The 21,432-nt window shown below is 35.1% G+C and overlaps 2 protein-coding genes across 5 annotated transcripts in view; both read left to right on the top strand.

Annotated features, from left to right (window-relative positions):
* Positions 1-21,432, top strand: part of Pibf1 (progesterone immunomodulatory binding factor 1) — a 220,968-nt gene that overhangs the window by 48,444 nt on the left and 151,092 nt on the right. For all 4 annotated transcript variants that reach the window (XM_076871971.2, XM_076871969.2, XM_076871972.2 and 1 more), the window contains one exon: positions 17,590-17,688. In XM_076871971.2, coding sequence (XP_076728086.1) covers positions 17,590-17,688 — 99 coding nt within the window. The remainder of the gene's footprint in view (positions 1-17,589; positions 17,689-21,432) is intronic.
* On the top strand, positions 20,399-21,101 carry LOC143411852 (protein crumbs homolog 3-like). Its single transcript, XM_076872708.1, has 2 exons — positions 20,399-20,695; positions 21,030-21,101. Exons 1-2 carry the CDS (start codon positions 20,399-20,401, stop codon positions 21,099-21,101), a joined length of 369 nt encoding a protein of 122 aa, XP_076728823.1.

Here is a 21,432-nt window from a genome sequence, read left to right as displayed (position 1 = left end):
ACGCCATTATCTCTTTGTACTGGATAACTTGTCTTTTTGCCTTTTCCTCAATTCAGACTGAGGACAAGGATCAAAAAGAAATTAGAGCCAGGAACACGCTAATAATCCCAAAGGTTTGGGAAGCTGAGGCAGGAGAATCATGAGTTCAAAGCCAGCAGCAATTTAGTGAGTCCCTTTCTCAAAATATAAAAACAGGCTGGGGATGTGACTCAGTGTTGAAGCGTCCCTGGGCTCAATCCCTGGGAACCAAAAAAAACGAAGAAGAAAGAAAGAAATTAGAGGGTACTAAGACATATCAGTAGTTCTTATAACATGCCAATAATTTCTCCTAAAAAACTAATTTAACTGCTGGTCCTGAAAAATGTTAGATAACCTTAAAGAAATATTTTTATTTATACACTTAATTTTGGACCAGTGTATATAAGTTTCTCCTAGCTAGTGACTAACAACATTAGGGGAAAATAAATGCTATTTATTTCAGTGGAAGAGGTTTTTTTATTATTATTCTTTTTAATTATACATACAGTATATTTTGACACATTTATACAAATATAGAGTATATCTAATTCTAATTTGGATCCCAGTTGTGATCGTACATGATGTGGAGATGTATGATGTATTTATTTATTTATTTATTTATTTATTTATTTTACTCTTTTTCTAAATACATGACAGTAGAATGTATTTGATAGGGTATATTTATATATGTATGTAGGAAAATTAAGTCAGAGTCATTACACTGTCTTTCCTATTCTGTCCCCCCATCCCTTCATTCCCCTTTGTCTAACCCAATGAACTTTTATCCTTCCCCTTCCCATCTCTTGTTGTGCGTTAGCATCCACATATCAGAGAGAACATTCAGCCTTTGCTTTTGGGGATTGGCTTATTTCGCTTAGCCTGGTAGTTTCCAGATATTTTCATTAATTAGCAAATGTCATGAGATTATACTTTTTTATGGCTGAGTAATATTCCATTGTGTATATATACCACATTTTCTTTATTCATTCATTTGTTGAATGGCACCTAGGTTGGTTCCATGGCTTAGTTATTGTGAATTGAGCTTCTATAAACATTGGTGTGGCTGCATCACTATAGTATGCTGATTTTAAGTCCTTTGGGTATATACCAAGGGATGAGATAACTGTATCAAATGGTAGTTCCATTCCAAGTTTTGTGAGGAATCTTTGTACTGTTTTCCAGAATGGTTGCAACAATTTGCAGTCCCATCAACAATGTATGAGTGTACCCTTTTCTCCCCATCCTCACCAACATGGTTAATTATATTGTTTATTGTTGCTATTCTGACTGGAGTGAGATGAAATCTCATAATCTAGTCATAATCTTGGATTATATTTACAATGAAAATGGCAAAGAATGTTTTACTATAAAAATTCTGAATCACCATTCATTACCAGTAATCAGATTAAATATATACCTTGGCCACCAGCAAAGCAGGGATGGGAAAAATGTGTGTGTGTGTGTGTGTGTATAGCACACACACATATTAATTTTTTTAAAGTAATGTTTTTATCTTGTGAAAAATAGGGACACTTCTGGATTTCCTTACACTTAATTTATATTTTAGAATTTGAATTGTTAATTACTAGATGGGGCACTATAATCCTTTGTAAGGCATCTGAAGTTCTGAGCTAACATTCATATTTTTAATCTTAACACACTAGTATGGCAATATGTAAATCAATGGATGTGCAACTGATGTGATTCTGCAATCTGTATACGGGGTAAAAATGGGAGTTCATATCCCACTTGAATCAAAGTGTGAAATATGATATATCAAGAACTATGTAATGTTTTGAACAACCAACAATAAAAATTAATTAAAAAAAAATTTTTAAAAAAATAAAATAAATAAAAAAGTAATATTCAGCTTGGGAAAAAAAAGAATATATTTTTCAAAGTAGCTCACTATTTAAATAACATTAGTTTTTTGTTTAGTTATTATGTCATGATCATTTTGTTCTTTTACCTTGCATACATTTGCATATATATGTATAAATAAAATATAATAGACGTTCAGAAAAAATATTAAGTAAATATTTAATAATTATAAATTAAATCTCTTTACCTACATCCAAATCAGGAAGTAGAAAATGCAGTACCATAGGAATGTTCTTGAGTTCCTTCCTGCTTCACTCCTACCTTCCAAAGAACAAATACATTTCTGACTTTTTTTTGTACTACGGATTAAACCCAGGGGTCTTAATCACTGAGCCATATCCCCAACCCTTTTTATATTTTATTTTGAGACAAGGTCTCACTAAGTAGCTTAGGACTTCACTGAGTTACTGAGGCTGGCCTCAAATGTGTGATCCTCCTGCCTCAGCCTCTCAAGTTGCTGGGATTACAGGCACGCACCATCATTTCCAGCTCTATTTTGACTTTTATGCTAATGACTTCCTTGCTTTTCTTTAGACTTTTATCATCTGTGTTACCAGTAAATAAGTATTTCTATACAATATCATTTAGTTTTTCACATTATATTAGTATCATATAAATGGAAACATGCTGTCTATATATATATTTTTGTGGCTTATTCACATACCCTTATAATTTTAAGATTCATTTGCTAGTGTACTTAATTGTCTCTTTGTTCAAAACAAAGCTATGACATTTTAATGCAAGTGCATGTTCAAGGCAGGAGGATCTTCAAGAGATTGGAGAGAAATGCACACAGATCAATTAAATAATTCCAAAGAAGTTCTTAATATTTTGCAAAAATTTGCTTGATCCCAGCCATATATTAGAAAAGAAGCATCCTATACTTTGTGGTCACTTTCTTAGTGTTCAAAACACAGACCAAATGCTTAGCTTTTATGCTAAGCTTTAAAAAAGTTTATGTTTAAACTCTTCATGGGATTGTCAAAGCAACAAATTTGCTTATTTAGCAAACATTTATTAAGGCCTTATATGCAGTTACACACTAGATACCATAGGTAAAGTTATAACTTTTGCATTCACAAAGCTAGTAGTCTAATGGAGGATAAATACAGAGAAAAAATTATCATAAAGTGTGATTGCTAATGGAGAGTATGACTGGATACAAAGGTTGATATCTACTGTGCATCTAACCAAGCCTTGGGAGGAAATAAGAAAGACTTCTTGGAGGAAGAAGTATCCTTGCTGATTCCTGTGTAATGACCAAGAGTAAGACTACAAGTTAGGGAAGGAAAAGGAATGCAAAACCAGCATATATCAAAACCTTGAGGCAAAACAAAATTAAAATTTTTTAACAAGCTGAAAATAATATATTATGGTTTAAGCATAGATTAAAAGGTAAGAAGTTATAAGAGATGAAACAGAAGTGGAAAACAGAGACCCAAATAATGCATGTGTAAGACCTGTGATGAAAAATGGGAAGATTTTATTTATTTATTTGTTTGTTTGTTTTATGTGTTGCTGGGGATCGAACCGAGTGCCTCACTGGCAAGCACTCTACCACTGAATTATAACCCCAGCCACAAAGGGAAGATTTTAAGAGAAGGCAAGATATATTCTTGTTTTGTATCAAAAGATCACTGCTATGTGGAGAATTAGATAGGAATGACATGAGACTGTAGGTAAAGAGGCTACTTGTAGAAGTTGTTTCTATTATCAGGATGACAGGTGATGATGGAACTGAATTAGCAGTAGCAGAGATGGGCCATATTGGAAAAATGTTTAGGAGATAGACCCAACAAGACTTATGGACTAGGTTGGATTGGGTGGATAAGACATTGTTAAGGATGCCATGTTTCTGGATTGGATACCTGCATGGATGGTAAATATAGTTTCTAAAATGTTAGAAAACAGAAGTTTTTAGTAGGAATACAGAGAAATAATTATCATAAGTATGATATATATAAATTTAGTTTCTTTGAAGGGTCTGTAGGATATGGAGATGGAAGATGTGAATTCATGTTCTACATATTTAACAATTAGAGAAATGCAAATCAAAACTACACTGAGATTTCATTTTACTGCAGTTAGAATGGCAGCCATCAAGAATGCAACCAATAATAAGTACTGGAGAGGTGTGGAGAAAAAGGAACACTTTTTAGTGTACAATATAATATAAATCATTATGGAGTTTCATCAAAAGACTAGGAATGGAACCACCATATGACCCATCTATACCACTTTTCTGTATTTATCCTAAAGAATTAAAGTCATCATAATACATATGTGTCTGTATACACACTTAGACACACACACACACTCACACATATATATGTATGTATATATATATATATATATATATATATATATATATCAATGCATGCATATCTATGTTTTAGAAGCATGATTCATAATAGCCAAACTATGGAACCAACCTAGGTGTCCATCAGTGGATGAATGGATAAAGAAAATATGATATATATTCACAATGGAATTTTATTCATCCAAAAAGAACAAAAAATTATGTCATTTGCAGGAAAATGATGAAACTTGAGAACATTATGTTAAACAAAATAAATCAAATTCGTAAGTTAAGGGGCATATGTTTTCTTTCATATGTGGAAGCTAGAGGGGGAAAAGGAAAAGAAAGATGGGGAGAGTCTCATGAAAACTGGGATATTAGTAGAGCAGAAGAAAGAGATAGGGATGAGGAAAGGGTAAGGGAACATACTAGGGAATGATATTGGCCAAATTGTTATATTGTGCATATGTATGAATGTTTAACAACAAATCCCACCATTATGTATAATTATAATACACCAATAAAAAATATGGAAAAAATGATACCAAATTCATCAGGAGAAAGATCTGGGTATAAGAAAACCCAATAGTATAAGTAATATTATTTCTCTTTTACAAATAAGTACTGTTAGTTCTGTGGTTCAATTCTGTTATGGATTTTATAGGCTTTTGTTGACTGATCTAACCTTAAAGTTCATAGGGTTATTTCTATGCTAAAATTTATGATTATTCCTAAATAATCCATTTAGCCACAGAAACTTTGCTGGGTAATCATTTTGAGAATTTTCTAATTTTTTAGTCATTGTTCTTTTTAAAAAGTGTGTGTGTGTGTGTGTTTTAATGTATCTTATCAGAACATACATCTAGATATATTAGCCCTTTTCTGCAAGATAGTTAGTAGAGGTAGCTTGGTAAAGCTGTGTAATAAAACAACCAGCAGAGCCATTTCTGGAAGCAAATTTCCTTGTCTGGCTCCCTGTCTACAACAGAATACCATTTAACCAGCACATTCCTGAGATTGGGGCTGCCCTGGATTCCCCATCCTGCCATAGGACATAGAATTGATCCCATGGATATGGATGCTTACATGAACAGTTGCCACCAGGTGGTGCCAAATTGCAATCTGAGCCTTTTGCCAACAGGGACATTTATCCAGCCAGTTGTACAAGCTTGACTTTATCATTTTAATCTCAGTATAATCCAACCTGGTGTTTTATGTAGCAGAATCTTTTTGGATCATAATTTCTTCATTATGGCAGATTTGAACGGTAGAATAACTACTGTGTCCCAGTAGGCCTTCCACATGGTAGAAATAAATCGTAATTTTTTATTTTGATGTCTTAGAACTTAAAATGGTTGAGAAATGATTTTTGTTTTGTTTTATCTGTTTGTTTGTTTTGTAGTTGAGTATGGACAGCGTGCCTTTATTTTATTTGTACGTAATGCTGAGGATCGAACCTAGGGACTCGCACGTGCTAGGCAAGTGCTCTGCCACTGAGCTATAGACCCAGATCGAGGAAAGGTTTTGGTATTCATTGTTAGAAAGCATAAATTTCAGAACAAGTTTACATGTTTAGTTTTGTGTGTGTGTATCTAGGTAAATTAATCTCTTGCTTTGTACTTAGATATATCGAATGCTGGTTCAATATGAATTAAAATAGAGAAAGTACTTACACTTTGGTATTTGTACTTAGTTTCTTACCTTTCCTTCAATAAATATTTTTAGAAGAAAGTAAAATAAAAAGATTAGGTAAATACGTTTTACCTTGGTTTGTTTTCCATGTCTTTTGTCTTCTTGAATATGAAAAAGACAGATGGGACTCATGTCACATCTAATCTTAGTATCTGTCCTTATAGTCATTCCAACAGTTTTTGAAATTAAGTGGTTGAAAGAAGAGGAAGTATGTAGAAGATATAGACTTTAAGAGATAAAAAGACAAACTTGGGTATTTGGATATAGCAAAAACACCATAGGTGGAATTATAATGTGTATGTATATTGTGGCTCAATCTGTAAGTTTGGCTTCTTATCTTTTTTTTGTGTGTGTGGTTTCTTGTTATTTTTAAATGGCAGTTTGGGGCTGAAGATGTAGCTTAGAGGTGGAGTGCTTGCCTAGCATTCTCAAAGACCTGGGTTTGATCCCCAGTACCACCAAAAAGTAAAAGTAAATAAATAAAATGCCAGTTTGGAGCTATGGGAAATGATGAGTGGGACTCACTCTGAGGATGAAATTTATTATATAAATAAATAACCTCTTGCTTAGTAGGTATTTCATGACAGAAATGTTTTGTACCCTCTTCATATTTGGAAATAACACATTATTCCATGATTGGCAATATAGTATGAAAGAGATTTGGAACAAAGGACTAAACTTAAATCCTGGCCCTAGTACTTACTGAGTGGATAAGCCATTTAATGTCACCAAAGTTTAATTTCCTCTTTTGGAAATTAATATTAATAATTCACAGGGTGAAGGTGAATATTATTAATACTTCATAGGGTGATTTGTGAGATCTAAATTAGATATACATGTGGAAAGTATATTATCAATTATGAAATTATATATAAATATAGGTATTTTGATTTTTTTTGCCTTTGTATGATAAAGAAAATATTTTATCTATTGTGTTAATAATTTAAATACAAAGATGATTATATAAAAGTTAACTGGTAACATGGAATTATTACCATCCTGAGGGTCTACATGTCATTTGTGTCAAAATTTCTGCATAATGGTAACTTATTTGTTCCCTAATTAATACTATGAGATAATAACATAAGGAACAATAAATTCAGCTGATTAAGTTTTTCCAGAAAGTAAAACTATCTTTATCAAAGGTAGTCTCATTATAAACACAGAAAGAATTATTCTGAGTGATACTATAAAAAGGATAAGGGTGAAAGCCAGGTGTGGTAGCACACGCCTGTAATCCTAGCAACTGGAAAGTCTGAGGCAGGAGGATGGCAAGTTTGAGGTTAGCCTCAGCAATTTAGAGAGACCCTGTCTCAAAATGAAAAGGGCTAAGTATTTGTCTCAGTCGTTAAACACTCCTGGATTTAATCCTTATTACCAGAAAAAAAAGGAGGGGAGGGAGGATGAATTTGTTAGAGGCATTCATTATGTTTTTGATGCTATACTGAATCTGGAAATTCAAATAGCTTTACAATTGTTTGAAAGAGAGAGTAGGCAGCAGAGAAAAGGAGATCGAAAAAATGCTTTTAAGTGTAACAATTAGTACTGCATTACTTCAGTGATTATATTTCCCACCCTATCAGTAAAAACCATCTTGACCACAATTTATTATCTTCCAAAAGTACTCAAGAAGTAATTTTTATGACATGAACTTGAAATTTCTGTAGAATCTTGGAGTAATGGTGAACAGCTTTGAATCTTGAATCTAGATTTGTTTAGAAGGATTAAATATATGCAATCAATGCATTATAGTAGGTGAACTGGAGCTAGTTTACAGAGGTTCCACTCACCATTCTAAAAGTATATATCCTCATTAATGCTTCAGCAAACATATAAACAAAGCTCTTTGTTTATATTTCACCAAATAGCTATATAGTTTTTTAATTCTTTGTGAAAACACTTAAGAATTTTCTACTTTGTATTTTCCATTACATTTTTTTTACAGATAATTCTTTTAGTATCTCAAATAATTGTAAATTGATTTTTATTGTTGGCCATCTTATATTGTTAACTATATTGTTTATGCCTATAGGTGATTACTACATGGGTTCCACTATTTTATTAAATATATAAGTATTTCAAGGAATATGGGGTGTTCCAGATATGAAGCCAGGAAGTTCAGGTTGTGCTTAGAGTCACCTTATAGTTCACTGGGCAGTGGGGGAGGCTGAGAAAGTAAGATTCTACCTTTGTCAGTAGAGAATTCCCAGAGATTTATAGTAGGAGAGTGACATGATTCACTCTTTTTTTTAGAACTAGAGGGCCTTATGGAGGGAGGTTACTTAGGAACTATTGCAGAATTTAGGTGAAGATGAAAAGTGGAAAAGAGAGTAAAAGTTGAGTTTAAAGAATATTTGAGTGGTAGAATTGGCAAGACCTAGTGAGACTTAATGCAAACCATCAGGAGAGTCCAGCTTTATTACTTTCGTAGTCTCAGAGTGATGATGGGTGATAAATCATGCCATTAACTTCAGGTTGCAGACAAGATTTAGAAAGGAAGATAATGATTCAGTCTTTGATCATTTACTGATATGGTAGTTCTGACCAAATCCAAAATGCTTTCCTAAGATCACATAGTTTATTACTAAGGGTGTTTATCTTCTGTGCCCCAGATAGAATTTCCTACAGTCCTCAGGGTGCCTGAAAGGACCATGAGCCCCTGTGGCAGTCTTCTCTAGTTCCCCAGGTGCTATTAAGTAGATTGTCATTTTCCTTTTATACAGTAGAAAATCTTAGGAAACACTTCTACAATTATCATTCTCTAAATGAATACCTTCATATCTCTAATTAGATTTTCATATTTAGATAATATGCTAACAATAGCTCCTATTCATTGAGTACTTATTGTTCATCAAGCATTGTCCTCAACACTTTTATATATATTGTAAAGAGAATTAAACAGAACAAATTTTATAGGTTGTAGGGATTAGTATCTCATTTTACAAATGAGGAAACTGAGACACAGAGGAAATGTAATTTACCTATGTAAGTGTTTTGTTGATAAATGTAGATGATGCCTGACTCCACAGTTAGGTGAAGACTGCTATTTAACTGGTCAGGGCTATGAAAATTGACCAAAGGCTTTTTTATCAAAACTGTAAATTTTGCTGGGGATGTAGCTCAGTAGTAGAGAATTTGCATGAATCATTAGAACTTCTTTTTCCTTCTAATATAAACATTTTAATTGGTATATTACAATGATACATATTAGTGGGATTCCTTGTGATATAGTTATACCTGCACATAACATGTTTTTTGCTTTTAGATATGCATGACAGTAGGGTATATTTTGACATATTATGCATACATGGGATGCAACCCATTACAATTTTGATCCCATTCTTCTGGTTGAACATATATGGAGTTACACTGGTCATGTATTTGTATATGAGTATAGGAAAGTTATGTCTGATTCATTCTACTGTCTTTCCTATTCCCATCCCCCCTTCCTTCCCTTCATTCTCCTTACTGTAATCCAATGAACTTCTAAACTTTCCCTCACTACCCTCCCTTGTTATAGGTTAGCATCCACATATCAGAGAGAGCATTCAATCTTTGGTTTTGGGGGACTGGCTTATTTCACTTAGCATGATATTCTCTAGTTCCATCCATTTACCTGCAAATGCTATAATTTTATTTTTCTATATAGCTGAGCAACATTCCATTGCAATCAGTTTCATTCCTCAGTACTTCCCCTTTCTCCTCTTCCTCCCTCCCCCTGGCCTTCTTCCTTGACTCTCCTGGTCTCCTTTCTGGTTTTTCTCTCTAGCGTATGTATGAAAGAAAACATACATCCCTTGACTTTCTGAAGCTTATTTCAGTTGACATGATGTTCTAGGTCATTAAACTTTATACCCTTATAATTGTGAAAATTAGTAAAGAGGACTTTTTAAACATAAAATGGTATGGTTGTTTTAATAGGGTCTACCTCCTTGACATTCTTCTGACTAGACCTCATTTCCCCTCTTCTGCTGAAACACTTAACTCCAGAAATCCTCCCCTTACCTCCTGTACTGTCAATTTTCTTCCTCCCAGCTAGTTCACAGCTATGTACAAACCTGTGTTTTCTCTCATCTTTAAAAAGCATTTCTTATCTCCAGTTCCTCCTTGAGACACTTTTCTATTTCTTGGGTCCCCTTTATAACCAATTTATTTATTGCAAAGTTTCATATATTCATTCTTTATTCCCATTTTCTACCAAGCTTTTGCCACCCACATCACTCCAGCAAAGCTAACAAAACCTTTCTGATAAAGATCCCAAGACCTTCATGTTGGTTGCCAAAATCCAGTTGTCATATTCTCATTTCTCATCACCCTTGACCTAGTAGCATCAGTGAATACAGTTGATCAGTTTTTGCTCCCAGGAACATATTCTTTCTCTCTTTTCTCCTGCCCCCAATATTGGGACTTGAACCTTTGAGCTGTATCCCAAGCCCATTTTATTTTATTTTGAGACAGGTTGCTAAGTTGCCCAAGCTGGCCTCAAACTTGCAATTGTCCTGCCTCTGCCTCCTGAGTAGCTAGGTTTACAGGCAGGTGCCACCACACCTGGCTCACATTCTTTTCTTTAATTGGCTTCCAGGATACCACACTGTTGTTTTTCCCCCTCTTCCTTGTCTGCATCTACTTGATCCCTTTGCTGGTTCTTCCTCATCGCCTTCATATCTTTTGCCACTACCTCCATGGCATTTCCACTTGATTATCTAATAGGCATCATAAATTTAATGTCTAGAAGAAAACTTCCTATTCTGCACTTTACCTCCTTTCCTCCTTTACCTTTAGTCTCACCCGGGATCAATTAAAGATAATCCTTCACTTTTTTACACCAAAACCACAAAGCCATCTTCAGATTCCTCATTTTTTTACATTCTGTATTCTATTAAATAGCAAATTATTTTGTTGTGTCTTCAAAATTTATGATCTCTTACCATCTCACAGATACTATTACATTGGTCCAAGCCGCCATTATCTATCTCTTGCCTAAATCACTGAAATAATCTCCAGTGGTCTCCAGCTTTCTTCCTTGCCCAGTTTAGTCTATTCTCAGCACAGTTTCAATTAAATCACTCCTCTACTCAAATAAAAAAAAATACTCCCATCTCAGTAAGTTTCAATTATAATAATTATCCATAATACTATCTGATCTGTGCTATTACCCCTTCCTTGTTTTATTACTCTGTTCTTGTCACTTGCTTAGTCACATTGGCTTCCTTTTCCTTTACCTACAGGCATGTACCTATTTCAGTTCCTTTATTCCATAGTTCCACTGCTTACCCATCCAACTCATAAATGATAACCTTAAAACCTGTTTCCTAACATTCAAATGTCACCTGTTCTATATAGTCCTTTTCTTACAACCCTGTTAAAAATTGGGAAATCCCTCTTTCCCCTCTAGCCCCTTCTTCTCTATATTGTTCTCCAGAAAAATTATTACCAACTAACATATACTACATATTTATTTACTTTTGCTTTTCTTCCTCCTAGAATGCCACATCCACCAGAGTAGGAATTTTCATCTATTACTGAGTGCTAAGTTCCCATGTGCCAGTGCCTAGTACATAGTATGTGCTCAATATGAATGAATCCGTAGTGGGGTTTGTTTGTTTGTTTTACTTTGTTTTGTTTTAGAAATCTGGTGGGTATTGGTTTAGATGAAAACCTACACAAAGATTTCTAATGAGAGCTGAGGATGTAGATCAATGATAAAGTGCTTGCCTAACATGCACAAGGTCCTAGGTTTGATCCCCAGAAAAAATAGGTTTGTAATGGCTTTGATCAGGACTGAGCAGTGACTAACATATAGAAATTACTCAATTAATCATCCACCAAATTTACTGTTTCATTTTGATATATTAACTTTTATTCTATCAACTACTTTTGAAACCTCAGCCCATTAATGGATTTTCAGATAAGTGGTTTACATTTTGTTATGTAAATTTTTCTCACACATACTCACACATCCCTTTAACCTAATGTGGATTATGGAATGATCTATGTTAAACCAAATTCTTATCTGTATAAAATGAAAAGGATTTGCTTGAACATCAACTGTCTCAGTGCATTTGGGCTGCTACAACAGAAAATCTGAGATGGGATCGTTGATAATGAACAAGACTTTATTGGCACTGTACTGGAGGTTGAGAAATGCACAGCTTCCTCCAAATTTTATTAAATGAAGTTCATACTTTGTTCAAGTTGTTTTTATGTCGTATTCACTGACTCTTCAACCACCTATGTTAATTAAAGGTAAAGGTAAAATTATTTGTCAGTGTTAAAATTGTCCGTTTGCAGTTTTGTACTATGCTATCTTTTTTGTTTTGTTTTTTGTACTGGGGATTGAACCTAGGTGTGGTGGGGGCAAGGGGGAGGTAGTGCTCTCTAACACTGAGCTATATCCCCAACCTTTATTATTTTTTAATTTGAGACAGTGTCTTGCTAAGTTGCTGGAGATCTTGCTGGGTTGCTTAGGCTGGATTGTGAACTTAACGATCCTCCTGCCTCAGCCTCCTGAGTCACTGGGATTACAGGCATATGCCTCTGTACTTAACTGTTTTCTACTTCTACTGTCTTAGGAGCAAAGGCATGAGCTGTGAAAATAAAGCAATTTTGTGTTTTGTCCAGGAAGAAGAATATGGTGATAGGAGAGATTAATTCAACACTTTCCCTATAAATAAACTTGTCATAGAAAACAATCTGTTTCAATCCTTCATGTTCCAACTAGAAAAAAAATCACTTTTATTAACTGAAAATATTCTTACATGAAAGCAGAAGTAGAATGGATTTCTTAGTTGTTGTTATCTGCCAAGCTCTTCTGACAGCCATGTTTTCTTCACTATTTATTCTTTGCAAATTTCAAGTTCTAAGGTGTACACTAGTGATTTAATTTAGGCTGAAGCCTGCACATGGCATTGCCAAACTCTGATTTGTTCTTATTGGAGTTTCAGAAGTTACTAAAGTTTTTCTTCTAACTTTTTTCTTACTATTTTTCAGATAAAAATTTAGATTTGGCTTATTGTTACTGTGAAATTTATCTTGTATAAATGAGAATAGATTCCATCCTATACATTAGTTTGCTATTTATGTTTTCTACCAAAGTTTTTAGTTTAAGATGTGAGATGTTTTTGTGTAAATTTATGTGTATTAAATCACCTGCACAAATTGCAAATATTGCGTATGAAATATGTCTATTTATTATAATATTAAGTAGTAAATATTAAATAATATATTACATAATAAATAGTAAATGTTCTTCAGAGAGACACACAGTATGATTCAGCACAGACTCTGGAGCCATAGCTTACTTCACTGTATGACCTTAGGCATATATTACATATGAAATATGTCTATTTATCATAATATTAAAAACTTTATTCAGAGAAATGATTAAGATCTAAGTTTCTCATTCAATGTTATTATTTAGTCATATCTCCTCGTTTGTCCAGGAAAGTTGTAGTTTATGCTTGTTTCTTTGTCATAATTAACAACACCCTCTTTTGCTTTAAAAACTGTCCCATGTTAAAAAGTACATTATTTGAACAATGGTTATTGTACTAAGATGCTCACTTTTTCTTTGCATTTTACATACAATTAAGATTTTGTTTTCCCTTTTCTTCCATCTTTTTTTTCTACACAGAAACATATAGCAGATAGGAAAGATACTTATGTGTTATGGGAGATGGAGTAAGAAACAACATGAAAGAATTGTGACAAATATAGTTTGAGGAGTCAGGTATTAGACTTATAAAAGTATTTTTAGGGATTACATATATCCAAACCTCTGTATTTGCAGGTTCCACATCTGATGAATGGTTCAGCCAATATCAGAAGTATTTTGAAACAAAATTGTGTCTTTACTGAACATGTGCAGACTTTTTCTTGTTATCATTAATTCCTGATCAGTATAGTATCGTGTTTATTTATATAGCATGTACATTGTAGTAGGCATTCTAAGTAATCTAGAGATAACTTAAAGTATATAGAATAATATGCATAGGTTATATGTAAATACTATATCATATTATGCTAGGGACTTGAGCATCCTTGGATTTTGGTATCCACAGGGTCAGGAGCCAATCTTCTGCAGGTACTGAGGGACTTGGCATTTTTGTATTTTTAGACATTTGTTATAATATTGGCCAGTTGGTCAAATACCAACATCTTTTTCTGTGTTATTATAATTACATTTGGTTATACACTCAGATTGGACTTTTAAAAATTGAGCTTTCATTAGTTTATGCATACTACAGATAGCTTCTGTCAATTTTTCAAGTTTCTCTTTTGAGGAACATTTGGATTCCTGCTATTTCATCTGTAATTATGTTTCTGTTACATTTTATAATGCATTTAACATTTAGAAATGGAATATTTATTAGTTATATGGAAGTTAGTGTTTTATCTATGGCAAGCATATAATCCATCTGGTGTTTTATCAAACCAATGTAATTTTGAAAAAGCATGTTATGTACCACGGACTATGAAAACAAATGTATAATATATTCAAAATTCTTTTAAGGCCAATTTTTATTTGACATCAATTTATGCTATGAGGTGGTCCTATAATAATAAATCTCATAATGTCAGAATTTCCCAAGGAGAAAATATCTCTGTTACAAAGGAATTCTTAAGAGAAGCACACAGACTCTTGAGCCAGACTCTTTAGGTTCACATTTGGGCTCCATAGCTTACCTCACTGTGTGACCTTAAGCCAGTGCTTAACCTTGGTGTTTCAGTCTTCTCATTTGTATAGTAGAAGTAATGGTATAACATATAGTTTGTGGGATTGTCATGACAATTAAACAAAAACAGAAAATGAAAATGTGAAGTGCCTAAAACAGTTCCTGACATATGGTAAACAATTACTATTATTTTATTGTTTACTATTACTATTATTGACAGTATAAGAATGCATTCAGTTTACCTCTCTCAGATTTAATTTGAAATATGTCAGTTGATATTAAAGGAAAAATAAAGTATTCAGGTTGTGGAGTAGATACGGATTTACACAGAAATATCACCCACATACACCTATTAGAGGACCTCTTGATAGAAGCCTCTGCTTCTAAAACTTTCCTCTATTTATTTTGGTTTTCTCTTGCTTAATTGCCTTACCTATTTGTTCTCTAAGGTTTAATTGTACATGCCACTTTTTTAAAATGTTTCCCTTTATTCCCTTATCTTTATTACTCCAGTTAAAAAAAAATCAACTCCTCTTTGTGACCTTAGAATTCTGTTTATGCGTTAACATCAGCATTTATAGTTAGCTGAATAATAAAGATTGTGGCATGGTGAACGTATTAGTACCCTCTAATATCTCTTCTTATAAGCCTTAATGGTAGCTTTTTCTGTATTTTATTTCTTTCCCTATGTCTTAGTGTTATTACTAATGACAATGGTTACAAGAAAGGAAATATATATAGTTAGGAACTGAAGCATCTCCAGTTTCCAACTAAGCATTCTTGTTTAATTAGTACTCTAAATGTGACCTACTTGGAATTCTATTGCTGAAACAACTTAGAATAATGAGGCTTGTTTGAAAAATGAAAATTAAAACCAATTTGTGGTGATTTACTAAAATATTTGGATCATCTAGGAATGAAAAAAAACATAAATGTTTAATATACTTTGAGAATTTTAGTCTCTAAAATTAATTTTTCATGTTTCATTTGGTTTGATAATAGAATATTTTTGAAGTTTGCTGTAATCGGAATGATATCAGAAAATAATAATGTGCCATTTTCCAACAGCTACATTTTTAATTTTTATTATCTTTTTTTTTTTTTCTTTTTCCTCTTTTGGTACTGGGGATTGGGCCCAGGGGTACTTTATCATTGATCTATATCTCCAGTCCTTTTTATATTTTATTTTGAGACAGAGTCTTGCTAAATTGCTGAAGGTCACCTTGAGTTGTTGATGGTGGCCTCAAATTTTTAGTCCTCCTTGCCTCAGCCTCCTAAGTCACTGGGATTATAGGCATGCAACATCATGTCTGACTATAAAAGCTACTTTATATTTCCAGTTATATAATAGCATATGAAAGTAAGTTTATTTTCTTTTTAATAAGAGTTGCCTGTACTCTAGTTTTTTTAAAAACTATTTTGTTTCTCACTCATAAACTGTTTTGCTTATGAATTTGTAATGATTGACATGTTTTAAATTTGTTGTTAAAACATCACAAAGCAAAAGACTACTAAGTCTTTAGTAGTATGTATGACCAGTATGACCACTAAGCATTTCTGTCCAATATTTATCAGATAGATTTATTCAGATGTGGGTTCTTATTACTCCCTACTGAACTTCTCTGTGAAGAATAAAAAATAAGATCTAGTTGTCTAATCCAGTTCTTTATGGAAGATAGATAGGGTGATGGGTGTAAAAATCATGGCTCTGGAGTAAGTAACAACCAGGGTAGACTACGGCCCTCTAACGTTTTCGCTGCCTGACTTGGTGCTAAACATGTAAGTTCTCTAAATTTCAGTTTACTAAACTATAAAATAGGTTAGAAAAGACAACATAGGAGATTTGTAGGGATTAAGTAAACAAAATCATTTGTGTTACTTTACATATTTTTAACTGTTATGAAAGTAGTTTTTTTTGGTTTTGTTTACTTGTTTTTTTAGTACATGACTTTGAAGAAGCTTACTGTTAGCGTTTTTTCTTGATCCAAAATTTTATCTGTATTAAAACACAAGTAGAATTTGATCTTTGAAGGCTCATACCTGACTGTATAATCTCCTAATTACTCACTGTTGTTACGTTCTACCTTGTGGACACTCCTTAACTATCACTAAATGTAATCTTATTGACAATTTCAGTTCCTACTGTCATCACCACTATAAGATGACTTACCTAATACCTGGACTCCTATTTCTTGATTGCTACTTGAATAGGAATCCCAGCTCTACTTCATTTAGCCACTGCAGTGGTCACACCCTTTCTTGTCATCAACTGAAATTCTGCCATAGAAAGTACCATTCTGTTTCTAAATCACCTTTCTCCAACAACAATCTCTAATCTTTCAATTTGCGTGTACAACTACTTCCACTTAATCTGTTTGTCATCTTACAGGACCTCCAGTCCTTTGTTCCTTCTACTTTTTTCTGATATCTCAGCTTTTCTGTGTTCCCTTCTCCTTCCTTCTTCCCTGAGATTCCAAGGTCCATTGTTTCATCTGTTCTCTTGCCAATGCAACAAAACTTCATTCCCATTTTAATTCTTGTGTCCTTCATGAATATATTTTCATTAAAAATGATTAATAGAAAATTAATTAACCTCACAAAACCTCAGTTTTCTTGTAGATAATTTATTAGTAATTACACCCATCGTTAAGATTATGGTAAGGATTAAGGGAGGTACAGTATATATAAACTGTTCAACCTATACTCGACCCATATAAAGAACAGTAGTGAAGAAACTTTTCAAACTATGTGGACTTTCAGGATTCCCCACTGATATTCTCTATGAATAATGAAAAACTGAATTTTAATTATCTAGTTCTAATATTTAGAGACAGACCATATTTACACTACATGGTTTAATGCTCCTAGAAACTCAGCAAGCCAGGCAGACTAATGTAATATACACTTGGGGTCACTAGCCTTAAAATTGAGAGCTAGTCCAACTATGAGCAGAAAAATTTATGACTCTTTAAAAGAAGGATATATTTTCATTTTAAATAACCAAAATGTATTTTTAAATTTTAGAAATCTTCGAGAAGCAAGGGATAATGCTGTGGCTGAAAAGGACCGAGCAGTGATGGCCGAAAAGGATGCTTTAGAAAAACATGACCAGCTCTTAGACAGGTGAGCATCCTAAAAATGGAAATGTTAAAGCTCTTCAGTTTTTGTTCCTGTTACTTTTTCTTTTTGAAAATATCTTTTTAATAGAAGTATAATTTTTATTTCAATTGAATTATAGTTTTCATGTATTATTTCTACAATATGTAATTGTTACATTTATTGAAAACTTGATAATAGAACAGTTTAGTCACTCCATAGAGTTTCCTTATATTCCTTTCAGCCCACCTTATCTGTCGAGGGCCACAGCCCTGTCGGGATGACACATAGCATTTTTGCCAGAAGTAGTGGTTGAGAGGTGATGCCAGCGAGTTCTCGTGGAGTTGCTGTTGAGTTTCAGTTGAGCTCTGGCGGGGATTCCCAGAGAGTTCCCATTGGTTGGGGAAGTGCCGGAGGAGGGATATTTCCAGTTGCTGGTTCCTGGACCCCGCATGGAGTTCGGGAGATTTCCCGGGAGCGTGTGTGGAGTGTGCTGGTAGAGTTCAGAAATAAAGTTTGTTCCTGCTTCAATGGCTCGTGATTTGTGCCCAGTCAGACTGCGGCACTCATCCACTATCCCTCAAGAGGCAACCACTTTATAATTTCTATCACTATAACTCAGTTTTGTTCTTGGACAAAAAGTAAATAGAACCTTGCAAATTATACTCTTTTGTGTCTGGCTTCTTTGATTTAACATTATGTTTTTCTTTTTTTTTTGTTACTGTATCAGTAGTTATTATTGCTAATTGTGAACATACCAGTTTTATTGTTTTTACCTGTCATCAGACACTACAATTGTTCCTTGTTTGTAGCTACCATTGAAAAGCTGCTGTGAGTGTTCTCATACAACATTTTTGTGAGCATATTTTTATTTCTCTTGTATAAATACCTAGAATTGGAATTGCCACTCACAGGTGAGGTAAGTGTTTTAGTTTAAAAAGAACCTATAAAACTTTAACTCTGAAGTGGTGGGATCATTATACACTTCCAGTTCATTTTTCAAAATTCATATGTAAAATATATGTGTGTCATAAAGAGGGCAACAGAGAATTATATGGTTTTAGCAATACAAAAGGATTTTTTTCAGAAATGAATGTATTTGTGAAAATGTAGGTCACTTTTTTCTATTAGGATAGTAGAATTTTGGATCCTAGAGAATACTTACTGTTCTTTAGTTTTGTTTTTCTCTTTCCACATTTTTTAATTGGTGCATTATAGTTATATATGATGATGGGATTTGTTGTTACATATTTGTAAATGAACACAGTCTAACAATAATTTGGCCAGTATCATTCACCAGCGTTTCCCCCTCCCTCCCAAAGCATGTTTATTTTTAATAGCTTTATTAAAAGAAAAATCGAAAGCTGGATGCCATAGCACATGCTTATAATCCCATCAACTCTGTAGGCTGAAGCACAATGATCTCAAGGTGGAGGCCAGTCTCACCAGCTTAGCATAAAACCTGTCTCAAAAAAACAAAAACTAGCAAACAAAATGACTGGGTATGGGATGTAACTCAGTATTATAAAACTCCTGGGTTTAATCCCTAGTACCAAAAAAAAAAAAAAAAGGAAGATCACTGATTAGCATTTTTTAAGCTAAATATCATTATCTCACATGGTTTGCCTACATGCAGCCAACAAAATAGCTTTCTTTCTTGTTTTTCTAACTTTTGGGGGGGGGGGGGCAAGGGGATGAGTCCTGGGGTTATAACCCAGAGTCAGTTTACCACTGAGCTATATCCCCAGTTCTTTTATTTTTTATTTTGAGACAGGGTCTCACTAAGTTGCCTAGGACCTCACTAAGTTGTTGAGGCTGGCCTTAAACTTGCAATTATCCTATCTCAGCCTACCAAGCCACTGGGATTATAGGTGTGTGCTTTTTCTAACCTTTTTATTTTGAAATAATTTCAAACATAAATGTTGCTAAAATAATACAGGTGTTTCTATATGTCTTTCACATACTAATAAACTTCTGAAATGAAGCTCAATGTTTCTTTTAATTTATAAGTAAAAGACCTTTTCTTTTTTGAGACAGAATCTTGCTCTGTTGCCCAGGCTGGCCTCAAACTCCTGGGTTCAAGCAATCCTTCCTCATTTCCTCAAGTAGTTGGGACTAAAGGCATATACCACTGTATCTGGCTTCTAATTTGTGATTTAAATAACACATAAAACTAAAATTTGTGCTCAGGTGTAGCTCAGTGATAGAGAACTTGCCTAGCATTCATGAGGCCCGGAGTTCAATTCCCAGCCTACAAAAAGAATAACCAAAAAACAAACAAACAAACAAAAAAAAAAACCAAACACACATTTAACAAATTTGATATAAAACAGAGAAGAATAACAAATAAATTGAATAACAGAATAAGTATCTTTCCTGGCAGAATTAATGAGCTGAATGACTTTTAATGCAAAAAAATGTAAGAATATGTACTTAGGTCTAAAAAACCTACAGTAGTTTTATAGAATCAGCAGTGAAATGCGGAAATGACTTGGAAGGTTTCAGTTTGGAAGTATTATCATGGAGTAATAGAATTCTACCTTTAGGCTGGTGGGATCAGAGCAAGCGACCAGCGGACTGACCCAGGGTTCGGGTGAGGGACCGGGACAGGGAACCTGTGTGAGGTCAGAGACGTCTGGCCAGGTGCTGGATCTCAGGTACCCTGTGCCCAAGATGCGGTAGAAGCGTCGAGCGCGTGAAGCCGAGGGCCCGGCGCCGCCAATCAGTCACCCAGCCCATGGCGACCCCAGCCTTGGAGCTGCTCTTGGCACTCGGCCTGCCGTTGCTGCCGGCCCTCTTGGGCCGAGCCTGGGGGCACACTACCACAGCACTGAACCCTTCGGAGAATGGCACTATCAGGCCCTCTGTCCCCAGCCCCAGTGAGGGTCTGTCTCAGGAGACCATTACTTCTATCATCATGGTTTTCTCCATCCTGTCCGCCTTGCTCCTGGCCGTGGGGCTGGCGCTACTGGTACAGAAACTTCGAGAGAAGCGGCAGACAGAGGGCACCTACCGGCCCAGCAGCGAGGAGCAGGTGGGTGCCCGCGCGCCACCGCCCCCCAATCTCAAGTTGCCTCCGGAGGAGCGGCTCATCTGAAAGCTGTGGACAGCTGCAGCTGCCCGCTCTGCCCAGGACTGCCCAACACCCCTGCGCACAGAGCAGCCGCCACTGAGACACCAGCTCTGATGACTCAGGGGCACTGGGGGACGCTGGCCTGGTGGCTGTGCAGCATGCTGCCTCTGCTGGACTCTGCATGCAGCTGGGAGGCCCGGACGGGGCCACTCCCGCTTGCTGCACCGTCTTCGTTTCACTGTGCTGTGTACTGTCCCCTGCAGCAGGCCCAACAAGCCCCAATCCTTTCTTTCAGTTCTCTCACGCAGTGGATGCTCAAGGCCCCCAGGACTCCAAGGAGAAGGTGCAGGGCTGCCTGCCCATCTAGGTCCCTCCCTTCCTCCATCTCCCTTCCCTGCTGTGTGACCTTGGGGAAGGGATGTCCTCTCTAGGCAATCAGACTCACCCAGTGCTTGAGAATAGAAGGGAAGAAGTTGCTTCAGAGTCTTGGTTCCTGGGGAGGGGGGGGCTGCTCACATTTTATACATTTATGTAAAGTTGGTAATGACATGTAATAGAGCTTTTTTGGGTTGGTGGGAACATTAGCCTAGATGGAGAGATAAAGGTAGTGGTGAGTTATAAGGTTACGGGGATCCTAGGGGTGTGAGGGGCCTTCCTGGAAGAGAGTGGCTTTTAGGTGCACCTAGGAGCCAGAAGGG

The sequence above is a fragment of the Callospermophilus lateralis genome, chromosome 12 (assembly GCF_048772815.1).
Source record: "Callospermophilus lateralis isolate mCalLat2 chromosome 12, mCalLat2.hap1, whole genome shotgun sequence".
Taxonomy (NCBI): domain Eukaryota; kingdom Metazoa; phylum Chordata; class Mammalia; order Rodentia; family Sciuridae; genus Callospermophilus; species Callospermophilus lateralis.
Note: the sequence above shows the minus strand (reverse complement) of the source record. Positions and strands in the feature narration are given on the sequence as shown.

Bases quoted from the DNA above. Each gene is read 5' to 3' on its own strand.
- LOC143411852 (XM_076872708.1), top strand. From the start codon at position 20,399: ATGGCGACCCCAGCCTTGGAGCTGCTCTTGGCACTCGGCCTGCCGTTG. The intron at 20,696-21,029 runs GTGGGTGCCCGC...CCTTTCTTTCAG, and splicing joins GGCCCAGCAGCGAGGAGCAG to TTCTCTCACGCAGTGGATGC.